Here is a 17520-nt window from a genome sequence, read left to right as displayed (position 1 = left end):
GCATGGAGAGCAACACCTTGTAAATATGGATTATTTTGAACCTTTAAACAATGTTAGTCCCAGAATTCAAATATTGAGTTGGAAAATAAGCAAAATACACTGGATTGAAGGGTTAACCTACAAAATGAGCCCAACCTCCAGAGTGCGGATGTGAAAATGCATCAGGTACAGGAAGCTGATGGAAATAATGGAAAATTATTCAGTTCAAAGATTCCTTCAGTGCTTAATTTCCAATAATATTCAGCCAGTACACCTGCCTTCACCTGTCTCTCTCCAGCCCTTTGGGGGACATTTAATAAAGAAATACTAACAATGGAGATTTGCTAAAAAGATTCAAACAGAGGCTGTATAGAAACATGATTTCTTTTAAGATCTTGCTGGATGCTTGATTTAATACACGTGTATATTTTCTTTGTGTGACTTAATTTGAAATTTAGCTTCAAATAAGCTCATAAACTTTGTGTAAAATGTGTACAGTCTTGCATAATTAACGTCCTGTATTCACGTAATGTACAAAGGATGTGTGTGTGTGTGTGTGTGTGTGTGTGTGTGTGTGTGTGTGTGTACGCGCACGGATGTGTCTAGGTACCACATCTGTGGTTCAAGCTTCCTTTTGTTTTGACAGCAGAGATTGGCTGATTATAAGCCTCCTGTCACCAGGACAGACACAGCAGATTAACACAATACCACACTACAGTACACAAACAGAGGGGGATTTTACATATGTTAAAAGGGAGGGGCAGGAGGGTGTAGAGACTACACTTAAGCACACACACACACACACACACTGTAAAGGGGTGTAATCAATAGCTTCTTTGTCCACCTTCACTCTTAATCTGCGGCTGATCTAGAACCACATCCTTGCACTGCTGCTACTCTCTTCACGCCTCTTCTTTCTTCTCTCCTGTAAGAAAAGACAAATATGGATGTGATTAGGAGAATGAGAAAAACCAGATGTGTCCAGCAGCTAAACTGTAACACACAGATGGAAATGCTAGGTTTGTACTTTTACAACCAATTACTTTAAACTGGAGAAAGAAACTCCAGCAAAACTGAGGTGTTTTAGAAGGAGGTGTTAAAAAGCCTCTGTAAAAGTTCATTATTTTTTCCTTCGAAGGTACCACATAAAGTCACATATATGTGAGCTGAGCTAGTGAGCCAAAAAGAGGCACATGTTGCAGCAGGGTGGGAAGAAAGTACATTGCCAAAGAGAATTCAGAACAACTTCATAGTGTTGGTCAAAAAAGCAAGAAATCTGGCTGCTAAAAGAGAACAAACAAACAAAATCATCTCTTGGTAGTCGAACATCAGTTTCAGAATGATATGAAATCGGTTGTTTGGTAGCGGATATGTACTATTGTCTTAACTCAGCTCCAGGGTTGCTTTGTTTTCACTGTTCTGACAAATGAAGTCAACTCAGAAGTTTGAAAATAATATTGTTCATGTCGCCCCAAAATCAGTTCAATTAAATTTTATCTACATAGCACCAAATCACAACAACAGCTGCCTCAAGGCGCTTCATATTTCAAGGTAACGACTGTACTGTTATTATTTAGTCTGATCCCCTACTATTTTCCTAAGATAGACAGGCTGCAAGGCAGGATCTTTATTTGCTCAACTAAATCTATTAAATACTTACTCCCATGCTGGTTCAGCATTGGTCTCTGTTTGCGTAGCTCTTTGATCACACAACTGAACAAAAATAACACAAACACAAAGAAGAGGAGGAATTCTGGCCCACTCGTTTTTGCAGAATTGTTTTGATTCTGCCACCTTGGAGCGTTTTTAGCATTGAAGGCCTGCTTAAAGTCATGCCAAAGTATCTCAATCTGGTGTGAGTCTGAACTTGACCGCAGAATTCCAAAACCTTCCTTTTTAGGCTCCTATATGACTCTCAGACCTGTCCAAGTATCCACTCCCTTGTGTTTATTTTACCTTTACCTGTCTCTGTCAAGCTGGTCTGGCTGATTCAAATTTTCACCCTCTGGACCTAACGGGCGATCGTGGCTCAAGAGTTGGGCGTTCGCCTTGTAATCGGAAGGTTGCCGGTTCGAGCCCCGGCTTGGACAGTCTTGGTCGTTGTGTCCTTGGGCAAGACACTTCACCCGTTGCCTACTGGTGGTGGTCAGAGGGCCCGGTGGCGCCAGTGTCCGGCAGCCTCGCCTCTGTCAGTGCGCCCCAGGGTGGCTGTGGCTACAATGTAGCTTGCCATCACCAGTGTGTAAATGGGTGGATGACTGGATATGTAAAGCGCTTTGGGGTCCTTAGGGACTAGTAAAGCGCTATATAAATACAGGCCATTTACCATTTACCTGCCTGCTCAGCCTCCCATTGATCAAATTTGAACAGCTCTGACCATTGGCTCCCCCACAGTTTGCTCGTCAACTCACAGCTGAAGAAATTACAACTCAATTGTAAATCAAAAACTCAAATCACCACTGCGCCACTCATCCATGCACCCATACTAAATTCCCTTGGAGAAACCTCCCTTTGTAACAATAAAACCTGTCAACTTTGAGCCGTTGTATCCCGTGAGCTTCTTTGGAGTCTGTTTCATGCTTACAGCTGTCATGGTGATAACAGAAGCACAATGACCACAGCTTCTGCACCAAAAATGCTGTTCCAGATGGTTCAGACCAACTCTAACCTCAACGCATACTCCTATGAATTATGCATGCATATGCATATGTTTTAGCCTCTTTCCTCTCTTTGCTTGTCGATGCTTAAAGACACATAGTGACATGAAACACAATGAACTTGAAGAAAGAAGCCTGTTTTGAGTACAGATATTTGTGTAGTAAAAATGCATAGATTAAAAGCAAAAAGTCATCAAAAAAATAAAAACCCAAGTACAGATACCTGAAAATCCTACTTACGTATAACACTTCATACAAATATTTTTTTAACTCCACCTCTGGGGCTCTATTTCCCCCAGGGGTTGTCTTTCCCATAGTCTGAACTCTTGTCTTAGGTGTGTTTTGCTGGTGGGACCAGATCAGTATCTGTTTACACCATAGACAATAGTCCTCTGTTGTTTCTTTCCATTTTCTTCCCTCTGCTCGCTCACTCCTCTTTCATCCCTCTGGCATTTTTACCTCCTTTCACCAAGTTACCCCTCTACTTCCTCGCTCTCAACAAGCCCTCACTTTTTTGTCCTCTGCTTCAGTTTTTACTCCGTCTGTTACTCTCGTCTGTGTCCTTTGACTTTGGCCTAAGTGGACGTCAGTTCAGATCTTCCACAGCATTCTATGGTATCACAGGGCTATAAGAGTTATATGACCCTGAAGAGCTCTACCGTGTAGCCTTCAGAGCGTAAACACTAGCTGGGAGTTCACTGTTAAGCTGTTACATCTGCAAAAATAGCTGTTTTGGGCAAAATGACTCAGTTCAAATGAAACCAGTAAACTGACAGTTTTACTCATTATGTGATCACAATTCCCAAAACACCATGACTACATGGAAACACTCAGTTTTCCTCTGGACATTTAACGTGACACACCACTGATTTTACAGGTTAGCTCATGTAGAACTCTCTGTAGTATCATTCCATGTGGTTCTGCAGAAGGTTTTTCTGGCATTTCTTGGCTCGGCTTACAGGCTTTCTGTAAGCTGAGCCAAGCCCGGGACGTGGGCATGAGTCTTATCCATTCATGTAGGACTAACAAAAGTTGGAAGCTATTTAGCGGCATTATAATGTGGCACGCATGTGGCAAAGCATTACCCAGACTATGAACTCAAATTCAGCATGTTTTACTTTCTGATTTAAAAAGTTACAGATGCTACATCGATGTCAGATGAGATAATTTACTGCAAGGCAGACACTGTGTCCCTGTCCCTGACATTATGTTGCAAAAGGCTAACTGATAGTGTAGAGATGTGAGAAAAGGTTACTGCTTCTGCCCACCGTCGCTCATTTGTATTTAACACGAGGCACTTGTGCTCTTACCTTTAACACTGAGCCAGAATGAGGTCTGAAAAGCTACAAATATTCCTCTTTCTTCTTCTTCACAACTTCAAAACAGCGTAGAAACACCATAAGAATGAAGGAATGCAGACTCATAACCAATAACGCAAAAATGTTTATCTTCGAAAGTGAAGCATTTGTTTTGATCTAAACAGTACTAGGTGACCTCATCTGTAATTATGCAATGTTTGGGGAAAGTGACGTACCTGCTTAATATTCGTGTTTATTTCACATCAGCACATAAAAAATAGTAAACAAGGTTGTTTGTTTTAGCCTTACACTTTTACAGTCGTCGCATTTTTAAGCGTCCTGCTCTGTTCTGATGTTCTAAAGTTCTGCCCTGCCTTCCTCCTGCAGTGCTGCTGAGCTAAATCTGGGATCTCTCCATGCACTTTGTGCTGTATATAGGTTGGTCCCACATTAGTAACTAAACTGGGTTAGTTCTTCCAGGGCCTGATCTATTATGTGCCATGGATTCTGAGGGCCCAAATACCTCAGGGACAGTATGCCTAGTTCATTAAAATTCTGTCCCTCATGAGGAAATGTGCTGAACTGACTAAAAATACAAAGTGTTTGGTGGTAAGTAGAGCAAGTGATAGTTACTTTTTCAAATATCAGTCATCACATCTACAGATAATTATTGATTCCCCATCTACAGTGAGCTAAACAGCATTTTAGAGCTGTTCAGCTCACTGTTTCTGAGTTTAGTTACATCAGATTTGCTGTTGTAGTTTGATCTCACTGAGGGCATCAACAGCTGTTTGTCAGGGTTTTTTTACAGCAGTAGGGAGTTGTCAGAAAAATTCACTGTACAACAACACGCTCAGAGGCTCAGAGTTACAATGAGCGTAAATATCATCTTAAACCATCTTGATTAAAAAAAATTCCTAATAATACTTTATATTTGCTATTGTACTGTCACTGTTTCCTAACAAACTGCTATTATCTGTCTTGAACCCTCTGCAAGAAAGGTGTACGATACCAGGCATGCGTTCCATTAATAGGTTTGACCTTATATGAAAAGACAAACCCTTTTCCTCAAAGTAGGACGTGACCACCTCAGAACACTGTATTGAAGTGTAACTCACTGTGACAATGCTACCTTCTTTGATTGTATCTGTAGATCCCACAGTTTGTCTGAGATGGCGGTGGAAAGTGGGAGTCACTGGAAGGCAGCGCGAACTGTCCGGTCACTGAGCGGCTGGGTGGGACGGAAGTTGTCCCCCAGCATCCCATCATTCCCTTCTGGCAGCTCCGCACCTTTGACGTGGGACCGTAGTCTCCGAAACTCCTCAATCTGCAATGACAAAGATGTTTACACAGAAACTGAGGGAGTCTGTTGAGGTCTTGGAGACGCAGGGCTACTTTTTCACCAGAAAATCCTCCTTTCTGAATTTTAGAATTATCATTATTTACTTTAATTTAATTTAAAATGTTCTGATGTCTTACCCTGTAGTAGAATAGCAATCTTCTTTTTTTTCCTTCTTTTTACCACAACAAGAGGAGCACTGTGGTGATTGTGGGTTTAGGTTCCACTGTGCCTTCACTTTATATTGCATTGTGTCGCTGCAGGTATTTATTCATGTCTAAGGAAAAGAATCTGACAAACTGTCAGCTGTATAAAGTCTTCAGAGCCTCACTTTCACCTTCCTAAAAACAAGCTTGTGGGTATAAAAAGGAAGGACTAAAGTTATGTGTGATTCCTCATAACAGAGAAAGTGGAGGGGTTATTTCTGGTGATTTCACTATTTGCTTTGGTTTAGCATGTCAGATGGACAAACGAACCATTTTTACTCATCTCTGAATATAAAAGCTCGACAGGTCATCTACAAAAAAGAGCATTCTGGGCTTTTTATAATTCTCAGATCAGAATAATCTTTCACCTGACTTCCTGTTCATGAGAAAATGCTGCAAGTGCAGATATGATCTACACACACATACTGTGCAGGGGGTAGCAATATCAGGCAAAACAAATATGAGGCTTTTTATGCAGCCGTGCAGCTGTGTCACAGAGGAAAGCTTTATAGCACGCTGTCAAAGTGCATTACAACATACTAACAACATAGTAGGCATAGTAACTGCCTGATATGTATACACATTCACTGAGCACACACACACACACACACACGCACGCACGCACGCACGCACACACACACACACACACACACACAGAGTCAATAATAGCCGGATGTTTGAGGTGTGTATTCTAGGTAAGAAGGACCTGCTGTTTTAAAATACTTGCTGTGGTTACAGAACATGTTACAGAAAGAAGAACAGTAAAGTGCAGCACAGTACATGAGTAGGCATAAAAAACAGCATACAGGTCAGTGTGCTGGAGTTAACTGTGTTTTTTTACACTTTGCTTTTTTACTTTAAAGGGATGTAGAGAGAAGTGTAATGGAAAGGGTGGCAGGCAGAAGGTCGCATGTATAGCATAGTTAAAGGACTATATTATTCTAGTGTAACCCACTGCTTGGGCCTGCTTATCAACTGGTGAGAAACTAGAGCTGCTGTCTGAACTGCCTAACACTTGGCAGGTTTTATACTTACGCCCCTCATAAAACCAGAACCCAACTGAAGATTTTTCTGTTTTAGTGTTTGCTTTTAGGACTTCTATTTGTACGCTGCAAACAAGAAGCACTAATAGTTGCGGAAGGAGCCATAAAAATGGCTTAACTTAAAACTTTAAACACATACTATATACCACCTGTTTGCAGGATTGGCTTTGTTATCATCTAAAAATAAGAAAATTTATCATCTTTAACCCATTGATACTTTCCAGCTTTTATTATTCACAATAGGGCATGGCCTGAGGGAGCCTGAAGTCATCCTTTCTGTTGGCATTTCTGCAGGTTCAATGGAGCAGAAAGCAGGGAACATGAAAGCCTGAATTAAATGTCAGATGGTTACTGTCATCATCCTTTACATCAGGCTGCTGGAGTAAAGCATGAGAGACCCAAAGGCTAAATTCAAATAAAAATGTATCAAAAGAAACTCGACAGACTTATTGATTGGTAGTGAGTGTAAAGGTTTCCTGTACTGTGAGTAACTGCTAGAGAGCTGTGGACTAGCATTACTGTGCAATTTAAAAATACATACAGGGCTGACATATTGATCATATAAGACAGGATGTAGAAAATGAGAAACCCCCTCAAACATGAACAATACAGACACTGAACGCAGTAGAAGAGCCACGCCAGTAAAAGCAATGTAACTGATTGGCTTACACTTGCCATGGGTAGCCGTTACCATGTATGATTCATGGCCTATAATTTTGCTGATGTCTACTTTATTTTACTGCTGCAGCAGATATCTACAAGTTGTTTCATAAGAGAAATAAAATGTGTTTTGCCGATAAACAGACTATTCACTAGTAACAGAAATTTTGTATATCAGTGTTAGGCTAATATTCTTAATATTCACCACTTAATAGATCTTGATGCATGTTCAGCCATCCAGGTAAGGAAATACTAACAAGTTGATTCTGTTTATCTAGATGTGAAATTTTCAGTGAAAAATAAAAAATAAAAAAAAAGACAGGTTAGCCTTGTTAGACTGTGAGATTTCCATCAGTAATGGGGGACATTTAAAAGTTGGTGTGTACCGTAAACCTACGAATACAGATCAGTATTTAAGGTTTCATCATCCACTGCTGCACAAACTGGGTGTCATCAGGACGCTGCAACATAGAGGGAACACCATCCCAACAGACTCAGCAGCCAGCGAAGCAGAAGAACAGCGCTTCAAGAAGGCCCTGAGTAAATGTGGTTATCCCAGCTGGACATTTGTTAGAGCACCTAAAGAAAGCTCCAGCTGATCCAGGAGAGAAGGGCAACCGCTGCTTAAGCGAAAACCTGTGGTCATCCTGTATGTGTCAGGAGTATCGGAACAGCTGAGACGCATTTTCTCTAAACACTGCATCCGTGGCTTTTAAACCCCAAAACACGCTGAGCCAAAAATTGGTCCACCCCAAGGATCAGGTCCCCTGACACAAACAGAGTAATATACTGTACGCTGTTAAGGAGGATTGCCAGGATTTATACATTGGAGAAGCCAAACAACCTCTGGCTAAGATGGCACAACACAGAATAAGTAACTCGTCAGGCAAGGTCATTGATCAGTGGTTGTTGATCAATGGTCATGACAATTTGCTTACTAATGATCAAGAAACAGACCTCACAGCCCATTGTTCATTCAGTGGTGCTAGTTTAAGTCATTATGCAAATCTACTGTATATAAGGTTGGAAACCTGCAGTCAGCTGAGACTGAAGAAGTCACTTGGATCAGTGGCGAAACATTTCTCTCACTGAAAACGCTACGTCCAGATGACCAGAATCAACTTTTTGGGACCACTTTATAAAGTTCCTGAAATGCTTTTATTGTGAAATAGCAGCAGGGTTTTGCGGTTTTGCAGCTTTCTGCATCTAGGGTTTTTTTTCTTTTCTTCTTATTATGAAAGATTGACAATTATACATTAACCCTTTACTGTATTCACCATTATATTCTCCACTGATTTCTGGCAAAATATATCCGTCTCATCAGCAGCTAAACACTCCACTACCATCAGCAGCTGATGCTGTAGCTTCTTCTGAGAAAACAGCTGCCTGAGGACTTTGCCTGTCAGGAACCCAAAACACTGAGCTGAAAGGGCCTTTAAGGCTGAGATAATAATTCTGGGATTAAACAGAAGAAGAAAAATAAATAAAACAAAAAAAACCTTAAAAAGGCAGAGGATGCTTTACTTTACCTGCTTTATTTGTTTTACCTGTAACTGTGAGATGGTGAGAGGGTAACGATAGAGAATCCAGGTCACATTCTCACTACAAGGTGGTGTAGTCAGAGATCCTTCATACACCCAGTAGTCTCTCAGTAATGGATCTGTGGGCAGGTTTTGTGGAAAAAGCAAACATCAGTTATACTTTGATGATATTGTTTCAGCTCTCAAGGCTGAACAAAAAACAATTTCTTCATCCCATCATGCAGTTGACTTTCTGAAATGAGGACATGATCTGCATTTTTTTTTTCAACTTTATCTCACACCCACACAAAAATCGTATGGGTGTTATCAGGAGGCAATAGCTACAAATCTGCATCGGTGCTCAAGACATCCTTGCTTACCCGGTAACAGAGTGTTGGGATTAAAGCAGGGGATTATCTTGCTCTTCCCCTGGTGGCATTAACACAAAGATAATTATTCTCATTGTACATGCATCCTACAAATCCAGCATTTTAAAATGCTTTCATCTGCTCAGATTTTTTTTTAATTCAGTCACACCTTGTACTGCAGGTCCTGGAGAACTTCAGTGATGGCCTTCAGTCCCAGATGCTCTTTACCAATCTGATAAAAAAGTAAGCATGTTTGGTTTCACAACTGACAAAGTAGTCCTTATTTCAGCTTGAACTAGTTGATAACGATAATGCTACCAGTGATTGTGTTTAAGCAGGACTTTTATACTTTTATGTCTGCAGGAAGTAAACAGGGAATGAAGTAAGAATTCTGTTGAGAACAGGATGTGTGTAGTGTTAGGTCTGAGGTCAGGAATGTTTTGGGTTGAAGAAAGAGTGAGATAGCCACTGTTTTTTGTCAAGGTTTTTGAGCAGGTTTCTCAGCAGACTAGCTTTTCAAGAGGTCTACTGAGAGTTCTTGAAAACCCGGTCTCATTTCATGAGCTGAGGATTATTCCTTATGGAGTGCATTAAGCATGTAAATCAGGGGAATTTCACAGGAACGTGGCAAACAATACATTCCAAACTGACTCATTCTCAGGCCACACCAAGCATATCTAGAATTTATCTGATCAGTCATTTAGGAAAACAGCTTTTACAATGCTAGGAAGGAAAGTACATTAGGGCTGATAAAAGCAAATGTTTATAAAAATGCATGTCAAGACTAGACTTAAAACGGGCATTGTGGCTCAGTCCCAGTTTAGGGAGCCAGCATATAACTTAGAACTCCACAGAAAGACAGCACCTTTTACTTTGTGTTTAACTGAGCATTCACAGGCTGCATAAGATGTCACCAAACACTCTGTAGCTGGATCATATACATGGAAAATGGGACAGCCTTTTTAAATGGCACTTCCCCTGAGCTGCACTTAACAGGGAGAAATGGTGTGTTTAAGTGTCTTTTTTTAAGCATGGAGAAAAAAATGCATCTGTTTTATGAAGAAATGTATTTAAATTTATGTTATTTTTTTTTGGGGGGGGGGGGGGGGTATCTGTATTTCTTTCTTTCTTTTAAAATTCTTCAGTGGAAGCTTTACAGACATTTTCAAACATTTAAAAAATGCAATATATCAAGCAATAACTAGTTTTGACAATGTCTGTCACACTGGGGACAGTGTGATGATTTTCTGCTGGTAAGCCTCAGTTGCATTCATGTAGATGTTGCTTTGACCTGCCTAAACATTACTGCAGAACACGTATTTCTCTGTGGAGAAAGTATTCATTAATGCCACTGGTCTTTTTCAGTAGGATAATACACACAACACTTGACAAAGAGTTCAAAGTATTGGGCCCCCAGATTTCCCAGTTCACAATAACAAGTGTATGTGGAATGTGCAGGAAAAACAACTTCATTCCATGAATGCTCCACCTCCTAACTTCCAGGACTGAAAAGACACTGACTTTAACGATGTTTCTGACTGACATAGAAAATAGTTTCTTGGCTATGAATAAACAGACATTGTAAATCAATCCTTTATCAGGTCATTTTGCCAGCCTTCTGGCTCTGGATGCTTACCTGCACAAAAAGAGCTATGATAAGTACTCCATTCTTCTTCCCTAGAGCATCCTCCAATGTGTTAAACAGAGTGCTGTTCCAGTGAATCAGATGAAGCTGCACACAAAGAAACAACACATTACAATCTGTGATTGAGTGGCATTTGCTGTAGAGAGGACAAGTTGTGAGTGAGTGAGAAACCATCAGCTTGTGGTGACTGAAGGCTTTTTGTAAGGGCTTTCACATAAACAAAGGGACGTGTACAAAGCTTCGACCCTGAAAGCAGTAAATACAAGACCAGACTGAAGTTACATACATGATAAGACTTACAGCTGCCATGCTATGTGTCTTATTATAACAGACACAGTGGAAAAAACATTAATGTATAATATCTTTGTGATCTCTGAGCTGCCTGTTTCATTATCAATAGCCTTCTGCACTGAGAACTGATAATGTGTTTTGTAAAAGGAAACATAAGCTATCGTAAAAGGGTAGTTCTGCTGCTACAAACAGGAATGGAAAGAGACACTGAGCTATACTGAGAATAATATCTGCAGTAGATTGAGCTCAGTACAATCGGCACAGTAAACTGTATTTACCACTGTCTTCAAATAAGCCAAGCTCTCTTCACACAATTTTCCCTTGTTGACTACGGACAAACACTAAAAATGGGAAAATGGGACATTTGTAGACCAGCAAGTCCAATGTTCTGTTGTCAGATTCATATATTTTTGGTGTCCTAATAATTAGGAATTTATTAGGTATTTACCTTGAGGTCCAGTAAAATGCCAGATATTATATTGTGCAGGAACGTTATCTAAGAAAGTTCACCAGAATTTATAACATTAGTGTTTGAAGATGGAGTCCAGTTTTGGGAAATGCAAAGTTGTTGTAGATGACAAGATAAAAATGGGATTGACCTAACGTGGAGTAAAAACCAAAGTAGAAACAGCTCACACATTTGTAAACAAAAAAAAAATGAAAATATAAATGTAGGTTTTTGGATGGAGTGGTACAGTTTCTTGATGAACTGTCAGAGAACGCACCGTAAAGATTTCACAGACACACGGAGTCACAGAATGTTTGATTATGACTGTGGAACAATGCTATTGATATCAAAGCAGATACTTTTCAAAGAAAAAAAAGATTTTGTCTTCAAGGACTCATCAAACTACAGTGTTAGCTGAAGACAAGTCTAAACAAATCAGTGCATTTCTTTGGTGTTTGGGGTGTGCTTCATGGTTATGGCCTTGCTTTTTTCTCTTTTTTCTCCTTGGTTTACCTCCATAGGGAAAGCCTTGAAGTTGACCGTGTGCTCCGATCCTCTTTGGTTCTCTTTGCCCCAGTGGAATCGAACCTCATGAAGCTCATACTCGTGATCGCTTGGCAGTGGACCTCCAGTAACCACTGTCACAGGAAACCAGAGGGTTTATGATCAAGCACGTACAGGAAGAAGGCTAAATAGGTCAGAATAATAGTCGGTGTGAGAGAAAGGGGTCATTTGTGATGCGATGCAACTTTTTTGCTTTTCCCTTGTGAGAAAAATATACATTAATCACCTCCTACCAAATCTCAAAAACTATTCATACATCCTGTTTCAAAGCAGTTTAGTCAACAATTTGTGTTTGCTGATATGATGTCATGGCTGCTGGGAGTTACCTGACTTGGACCTGAGAATAATACGGACAGTGTGTCCATCATTGATGACCTCGCAGTCTCGACACACCACGTAGTTTGGTGACAATCCAACATCCAGGAGTGACGGATCGTAGTGAGCCTCCCTGGAGTTTAGATTAATGGGAGACTGGTACTCGCCATTGGCTGCTGGGAAATGAAGTCCCCATTCTACACCTTTATGAGCAAAAATAGGCATAAAAATGCACATGAAATAGAGCATACATTCAGATTATTGTTGTAACATATAGGCTTACTAAGAACATGACCATTAAAAATGGTTGCACAGTTTTAAGTGTTCTGCCAAGTCACACTTAAAAGTAAAGGGAACTGTTGCACCAGCTGTTTCAAAGTTCAAACTTTGACTAGCTGTAATATGTTACCAAAGTCATCATCTACACTTAATTTAAACAATATACACCACATAAAACAGCTCTTATGAAGGGCTTGGTCATTGCTAAATAGGCGTCCATCCTGTGCCTCAAATCAAGTACTTCCCTAAGTACCATTTGAGGTAAATAATGGCTTTCACTGACAGCTTTATTCAGAGCAGTCATAAGCAGCATCAAATATTGTTTAAGGGTCAAAAAAATGAAAGCAGCATGGAAGTGGCTTAATCTGCATGCCATATGAAGGGTACGAGGTTGCAATAAGCCCTGCAACAGACTGGCGTCCAGGGTGTACCCTGCCTCTCAGATGAATGGATGGATGGATTGGATAGATATCTATGGTTACAAAAAGACTTCCGGTGAAGTCTAGAGGGAAAATCTGTAAAAACTTCCCAAATGAGTTCATGGAATCGGTCATAAAAATAGCAACACTATTTTTCTTCTTCGCTCAATGACATCAGTTTCTAACTTTCTGCAGTTTTGCTTCTGGATTTTTGGTGAAAGTTTGTACAATCTGTGATCAGATGCTGACAGCAGGCAGAAATCCAATCACAGTCAAAGGTTTCAAATGCCATACTCACAACTCAGGTTTTAATTGGTGAACATGCAATCAGTCTAAATTCATGTAGGAAGGAAATATGTTGTGTACTTAATGTTGTGTGCCAGTAACACAAGTATCCAAATTAAGATACACCTTTAGAGATTTATTTTACCAACAGCTGGTCCAACCCAATCACTGACCCTGAAACTTAACCATCAATTCAGCTGTCATTCACTTTGGTCTTTTTCCCATACCAGAAAAAATCCCATTCATGTTGTTAGCCATGCTAACAAAGCTCACTTGCATGGCTAGTGCTTGCTCACTAGCCTCGCAAGTGAGCAAACATGTACTAGACAGGGAATTGTATGTTTAGAGTACAGTTACCAGTTAAGATTTCAACAAGTCATCCAACTTGACTGGTCATTTGCTCTTCCTACTGGAGGAACGTGGGGGGGCTGTTTTATATAAGAGGGGAGTCAGAAATGTTTTTTTATTAGCAAGTCTACAAGCAGTAAAGTCATAACCTGTAATTATTATAATAAATATGGCAATGGTAGCCTAGTAACAATGAAAGCACATTTTATGGTACCATAAGTGGCACAACACAGACAACTGTTTGATTAGTATGAAGATGGATGGATAGTTATTTACTGGAGTTTGCTGCTCTCTCTCTCTCATATATATATATATATATATATATATATATATATATATATATATCAAAGTCAAATGATATCCCCTGACGTGATATAAACAGATCTGGGTGTGTGCTTGAGAGGAAAACGGTGGTTTCAGAAGAACGTGTGGGGACACGAGACTGGCTAAAACTGGTCTTAAGTCCCTCTTCCTCTTTGCCTTGTCCTCATTCTGGTCCTGAGTTTCTTTCTGCTTCCTCTCAGTGTCTAGTAAACAGGACTTCTTGCAGTGAGTGTGACAATGAGATTACTGTTCATAAAAACAAAATTAAGCAGACTGCAGTTGTAAAAACAGGGCAAGTCTGTCCTAAATGAGACAGATCACCTGTTCACAGCACAACACTAGTAAGGCCTTTGCTATCAGTTTAATAGAGTGTGAAGATAAACAAGTGTAGAGAAAGTGATCCCACTGAAAGACAGAATTTGCTTCACTTTTCAGCTGACTGCAACAGTAAGAGATGTGTACAATGTGCACAACCTGCTGTGTTTTTAGAAAAAGGAAATACACACTGGCAGTATCGTGTTCATGGAAAGTCCAGTACACCCATCTGCCTCCAAGACAAGGAGCTCAGGCCTCACAGTGTGCCTTTCTGTTGGGACTGCAGATAGACGGTCCTCACTGGCTGACTACTCACACCATAGCAAAGAAGCATGGGGCAGTGGTCACATTCTCGCTTTCCTCAGCAACTAAAGCCTTAACAACAGTTTACTAAAGGCAGTGAGAATTTCAGTGGCACTACTAAATTGCGGATTGTTGCTTTAATGACCTCAAATTAAGGACTTAGCTTTGTGAGTAATTACGGTTTTTTTGCTTCAGCCATTGGAAAAGAATTTGGTGTTGTTAACTTTAGTGTTAGATGATATCATTCTTATGTGTAAGCTAATCAAGAAATGACTGTGCCAGCTTGTTAGCCACACAGGCGTTAGTTGGTGGCCATCTGATAGCCACCACTCAGCAGGGAAAATGTGCACCTTCAGTGGTTGTTGGAGGTTCTGGCAGGCTCTGTGAAACCAACTGATCAAATCGCAGACCAGTTAGTCAGTGACCTTGTAATTCACTGGTTGCAGCAGAAAGATGTGCTTTCTTTAACTGGTTGTGGGTGGTTGCTGGAAGTTGCTGGCTGTTGTTATCAAGAAAGTGTTTGCAAGCAGATGTAAAGTGGTACACCAAAACCCTTCTTTGAGAAACCCCCTTTGCTTTACTTGATAGCAGGCTGCCACCTTTGCAGCAGTTTATATGGAAGATGCTGAAATTTCTGTAAACACTTGCAAACTACTCACCAACTGTTAGTGAAACTAAGAGTGACGAAAATGAGAAATTGAGAGCAGTCAGAGTAAAAGTTAGGGTTAGCCCTAACCCTAACCCAATTTATACTGCACTTGTTCCACTTTGACTAAAGCTTGTGGCGTAAATGACAACTCGTTGTAGAAAAGTCTGTCTTCAATGCAAACTGCAGGTGACCAAAGCTATCACAAGCAGATTCTTGGTGTAACTGATTTCACCTGGCAATAGCAGCAACAATTTGCCAGCAACATTTTTCCCTGGTGACCAGAGGTTGTCAGGGGGTCAACCAACCTCTAGGTCTATGTGACTGACACCTTAGCTAAGTCCTAAGAAAGGAAACTTTTGCTTATTACACAGCAGTGAGCTCTGTCAGCTCATGGCAAGGAAGTTCTGTACTTGTGCTTATAAATTAAGATGAAGAATTTCCTGTGGGAACCTCTCATCTCCTCTTAGCTAACCAGGTATTTGCATGTCAAATATTAGTGTCTTAGATATACATGGTATTCCATATAATTTAGTATACTTACAGTAAGAATTTCACAGTTCAGTGTGACAGTATATCCCTCGATGCTCAGTAAAAGCAGCATTAGCAGAAAGACAAAGTGAACACATAACTACATGACATACTGAAAGTATGACAGTAATGTTTGTAACCTATGTTCAAGTGTTTATGTGCTTTATTCAGTTTCTCTGTAGACAAAGATATATGAGTGATATATGAGTGACAGCTCTTAATGCCAAGTCATTTTTGAGTTTTATTGTATGAATTGTAGAGTCCAAGGAAATCTTTGCTCTGCTGTAAGTCTCTGACCAACAACTGTCTGTTGCAAGTCTCCTATACTTTTAGCAGTGCAGTGATAAACAGCTGTTTGCTGGCAACTTGATATTGTTGCCAGCAAAAAGTGATATTGTTCTTGTGATATTTTTCTATATGACTGACTGTAAATCATGCCGTTCGAGCAACCTACAGCATAGGAGATGAGAGAGTAAAACCATTAGTGGTGTTTTAAAAACATATTGGTCTGACAGATGTTGTACAGTGTATAACCCAAATCCAACTAAAGAATCAAATTGCATTTTTTTTAAATGTTTTGAAAAAGTGTAAAGTTTTGGGTTGTCCCCCTTAAAACTCCTCCTGATCCTTAGCTTTTCACACATCTCCAGCATCCCTTCACATGCTGAGAGAGCCCAGCCTACCTTCCTCATAGCCCCAGTCCAGCTCATCTTTCCCCGGAGTATAATCCGACTCCTCATTCACATTGTCAGCCATGGTGCTTTGCAGTCTACTCCCTGTGGCTAGAAACCAGTCTGTCCTCCCACTCACGGCTCCCCGTCACTCTGGTTTTAACTGGTTTTGGACACAAACTGAAGTCTGCTGGATGGATTCCCAGCTCAACAACAACTCTCTCTTTTCTTTGATGCAGTTTCTCTTTTCTTCCTTTTTTCCGTCTGTCTCTTCTTAACCCTCTTTCTTACTCTCTCTTGCTCTCGTCCTCCTAAAGAGACAAGCTGATGATGTGTGCAGACTGCTCTGCCTCTCTGAGCAGCTCTTTACTCTGTGTTGCTCCACCTCTTTTCTCTCGCTACTTTGCTCTACTCTTATCTCTCTCTCTTCCCCTCTCTCTCTCTTCCTTTCTGTGTCTCTGCAGGTGTGCTTGCTCACCCTGCCATAAAATGTCAGAACAGTGTTTCTTTTTCATCTCCCTGCCCTGTATGCTCCCTGTGTTCAGAGGTGAAAATAAACTGTAAAGCATATCGGCTTTAATTATTTTTTCTTTCTTGATTTATTTGTTATGATCGTTTACCCTTTCTGCTGTTTTCGGAACCACAGTGGTTGTGTGTATGTGTGTGTGCTGGAATGCTGGCAGGAAGGTCGAGCTGGCGTTTCTGTTGGAGGTCACAGATCCACCCTTGGGTGAAGGAAACAGCAGTGGTTGAGAAAACATGCAAAAAGTAGCATGAGGGTGAAAGTGAAAGGCCAACTCTACTTCAGACTTGATGACTTCAAGATGGACAAAGAAAATGGCTCTCAAACACCCACAGAAACCTTTGGCTACAACTTCATGGCCTATCACAAATGAGTTTGAACACTGAACAGTGCTTTATATTTCACCCTGTTATACATTCTTTAATTACCAGTTGTTGTCATTTGTAAGTTAACTATATATTTTTCAATTTTACTGTATTTTGGGAGGTGGAGTCTCAAATGGGACAAATAATTCATAGTATTGACATTTTTTCCTTTGTTCAT

General features: G+C 40.4%; 1 protein-coding gene across 3 annotated transcripts; it reads right to left on the bottom strand.

The window, feature by feature from the left end:
• Nucleotides 1-372: 372 nt before the first annotated feature.
• ca8 (carbonic anhydrase 8 (inactive)) lies at nucleotides 373-16840 on the bottom strand. Of its 3 annotated transcripts, none has more exons than XM_085439027.1 (9): nucleotides 16467-16840; nucleotides 12345-12536; nucleotides 11968-12092; nucleotides 10707-10802; nucleotides 9240-9302; nucleotides 9083-9131; nucleotides 8730-8842; nucleotides 5053-5261; nucleotides 373-904 (listed from the first exon to the last, which is right to left on the bottom strand). In XM_085439027.1, exons 1-8 carry the CDS (start codon nucleotides 16537-16539, stop codon nucleotides 5127-5129), a joined length of 846 nt encoding a protein of 281 aa, XP_085295153.1. In that variant the 5' UTR covers nucleotides 16540-16840; the 3' UTR covers nucleotides 373-904; nucleotides 5053-5126. The 3 variants fall into 3 exon arrangements, with proteins under 3 accessions (XP_085295153.1, XP_085295152.1, XP_085295154.1); XM_085439026.1 differs by having other exon boundaries at nucleotides 5067-5261; XM_085439028.1 differs by having other exon boundaries at nucleotides 5067-5261; nucleotides 12345-12530.
• Nucleotides 16841-17520: the final 680 nt, after the last annotated feature.

Source organism: Copadichromis virginalis, linkage group LG18 (assembly GCF_057382275.1).
Source record: "Copadichromis virginalis isolate Kocher_CV1m ecotype Utaka linkage group LG18, C_Virginalis_male_GT1.1, whole genome shotgun sequence".
Lineage (NCBI taxonomy): Eukaryota > Metazoa > Chordata > Actinopteri > Cichliformes > Cichlidae > Copadichromis > Copadichromis virginalis.
Note: the sequence above shows the minus strand (reverse complement) of the source record. Positions and strands in the feature narration are given on the sequence as shown.

Coding starts and splice junctions, on each gene's coding strand:
- ca8 (XM_085439027.1), bottom strand. CDS start 16,539: ATGGCTGACAATGTGAATGAGGAGTCGGATTATACTCCGGGGAAAGAT. Junction 9,303..10,706: donor TCATAGCTCTTTTTGTGCAG/GTAAGCATCCAG, acceptor CTTTTTTATCAG/ATTGGTAAAGAGCATCTGGG. Junction 8,843..9,082: donor TCCCAACACTCTGTTACCGG/GTAAGCAAGGAT, acceptor ACCTGCCCACAG/ATCCATTACTGAGAGACTAC.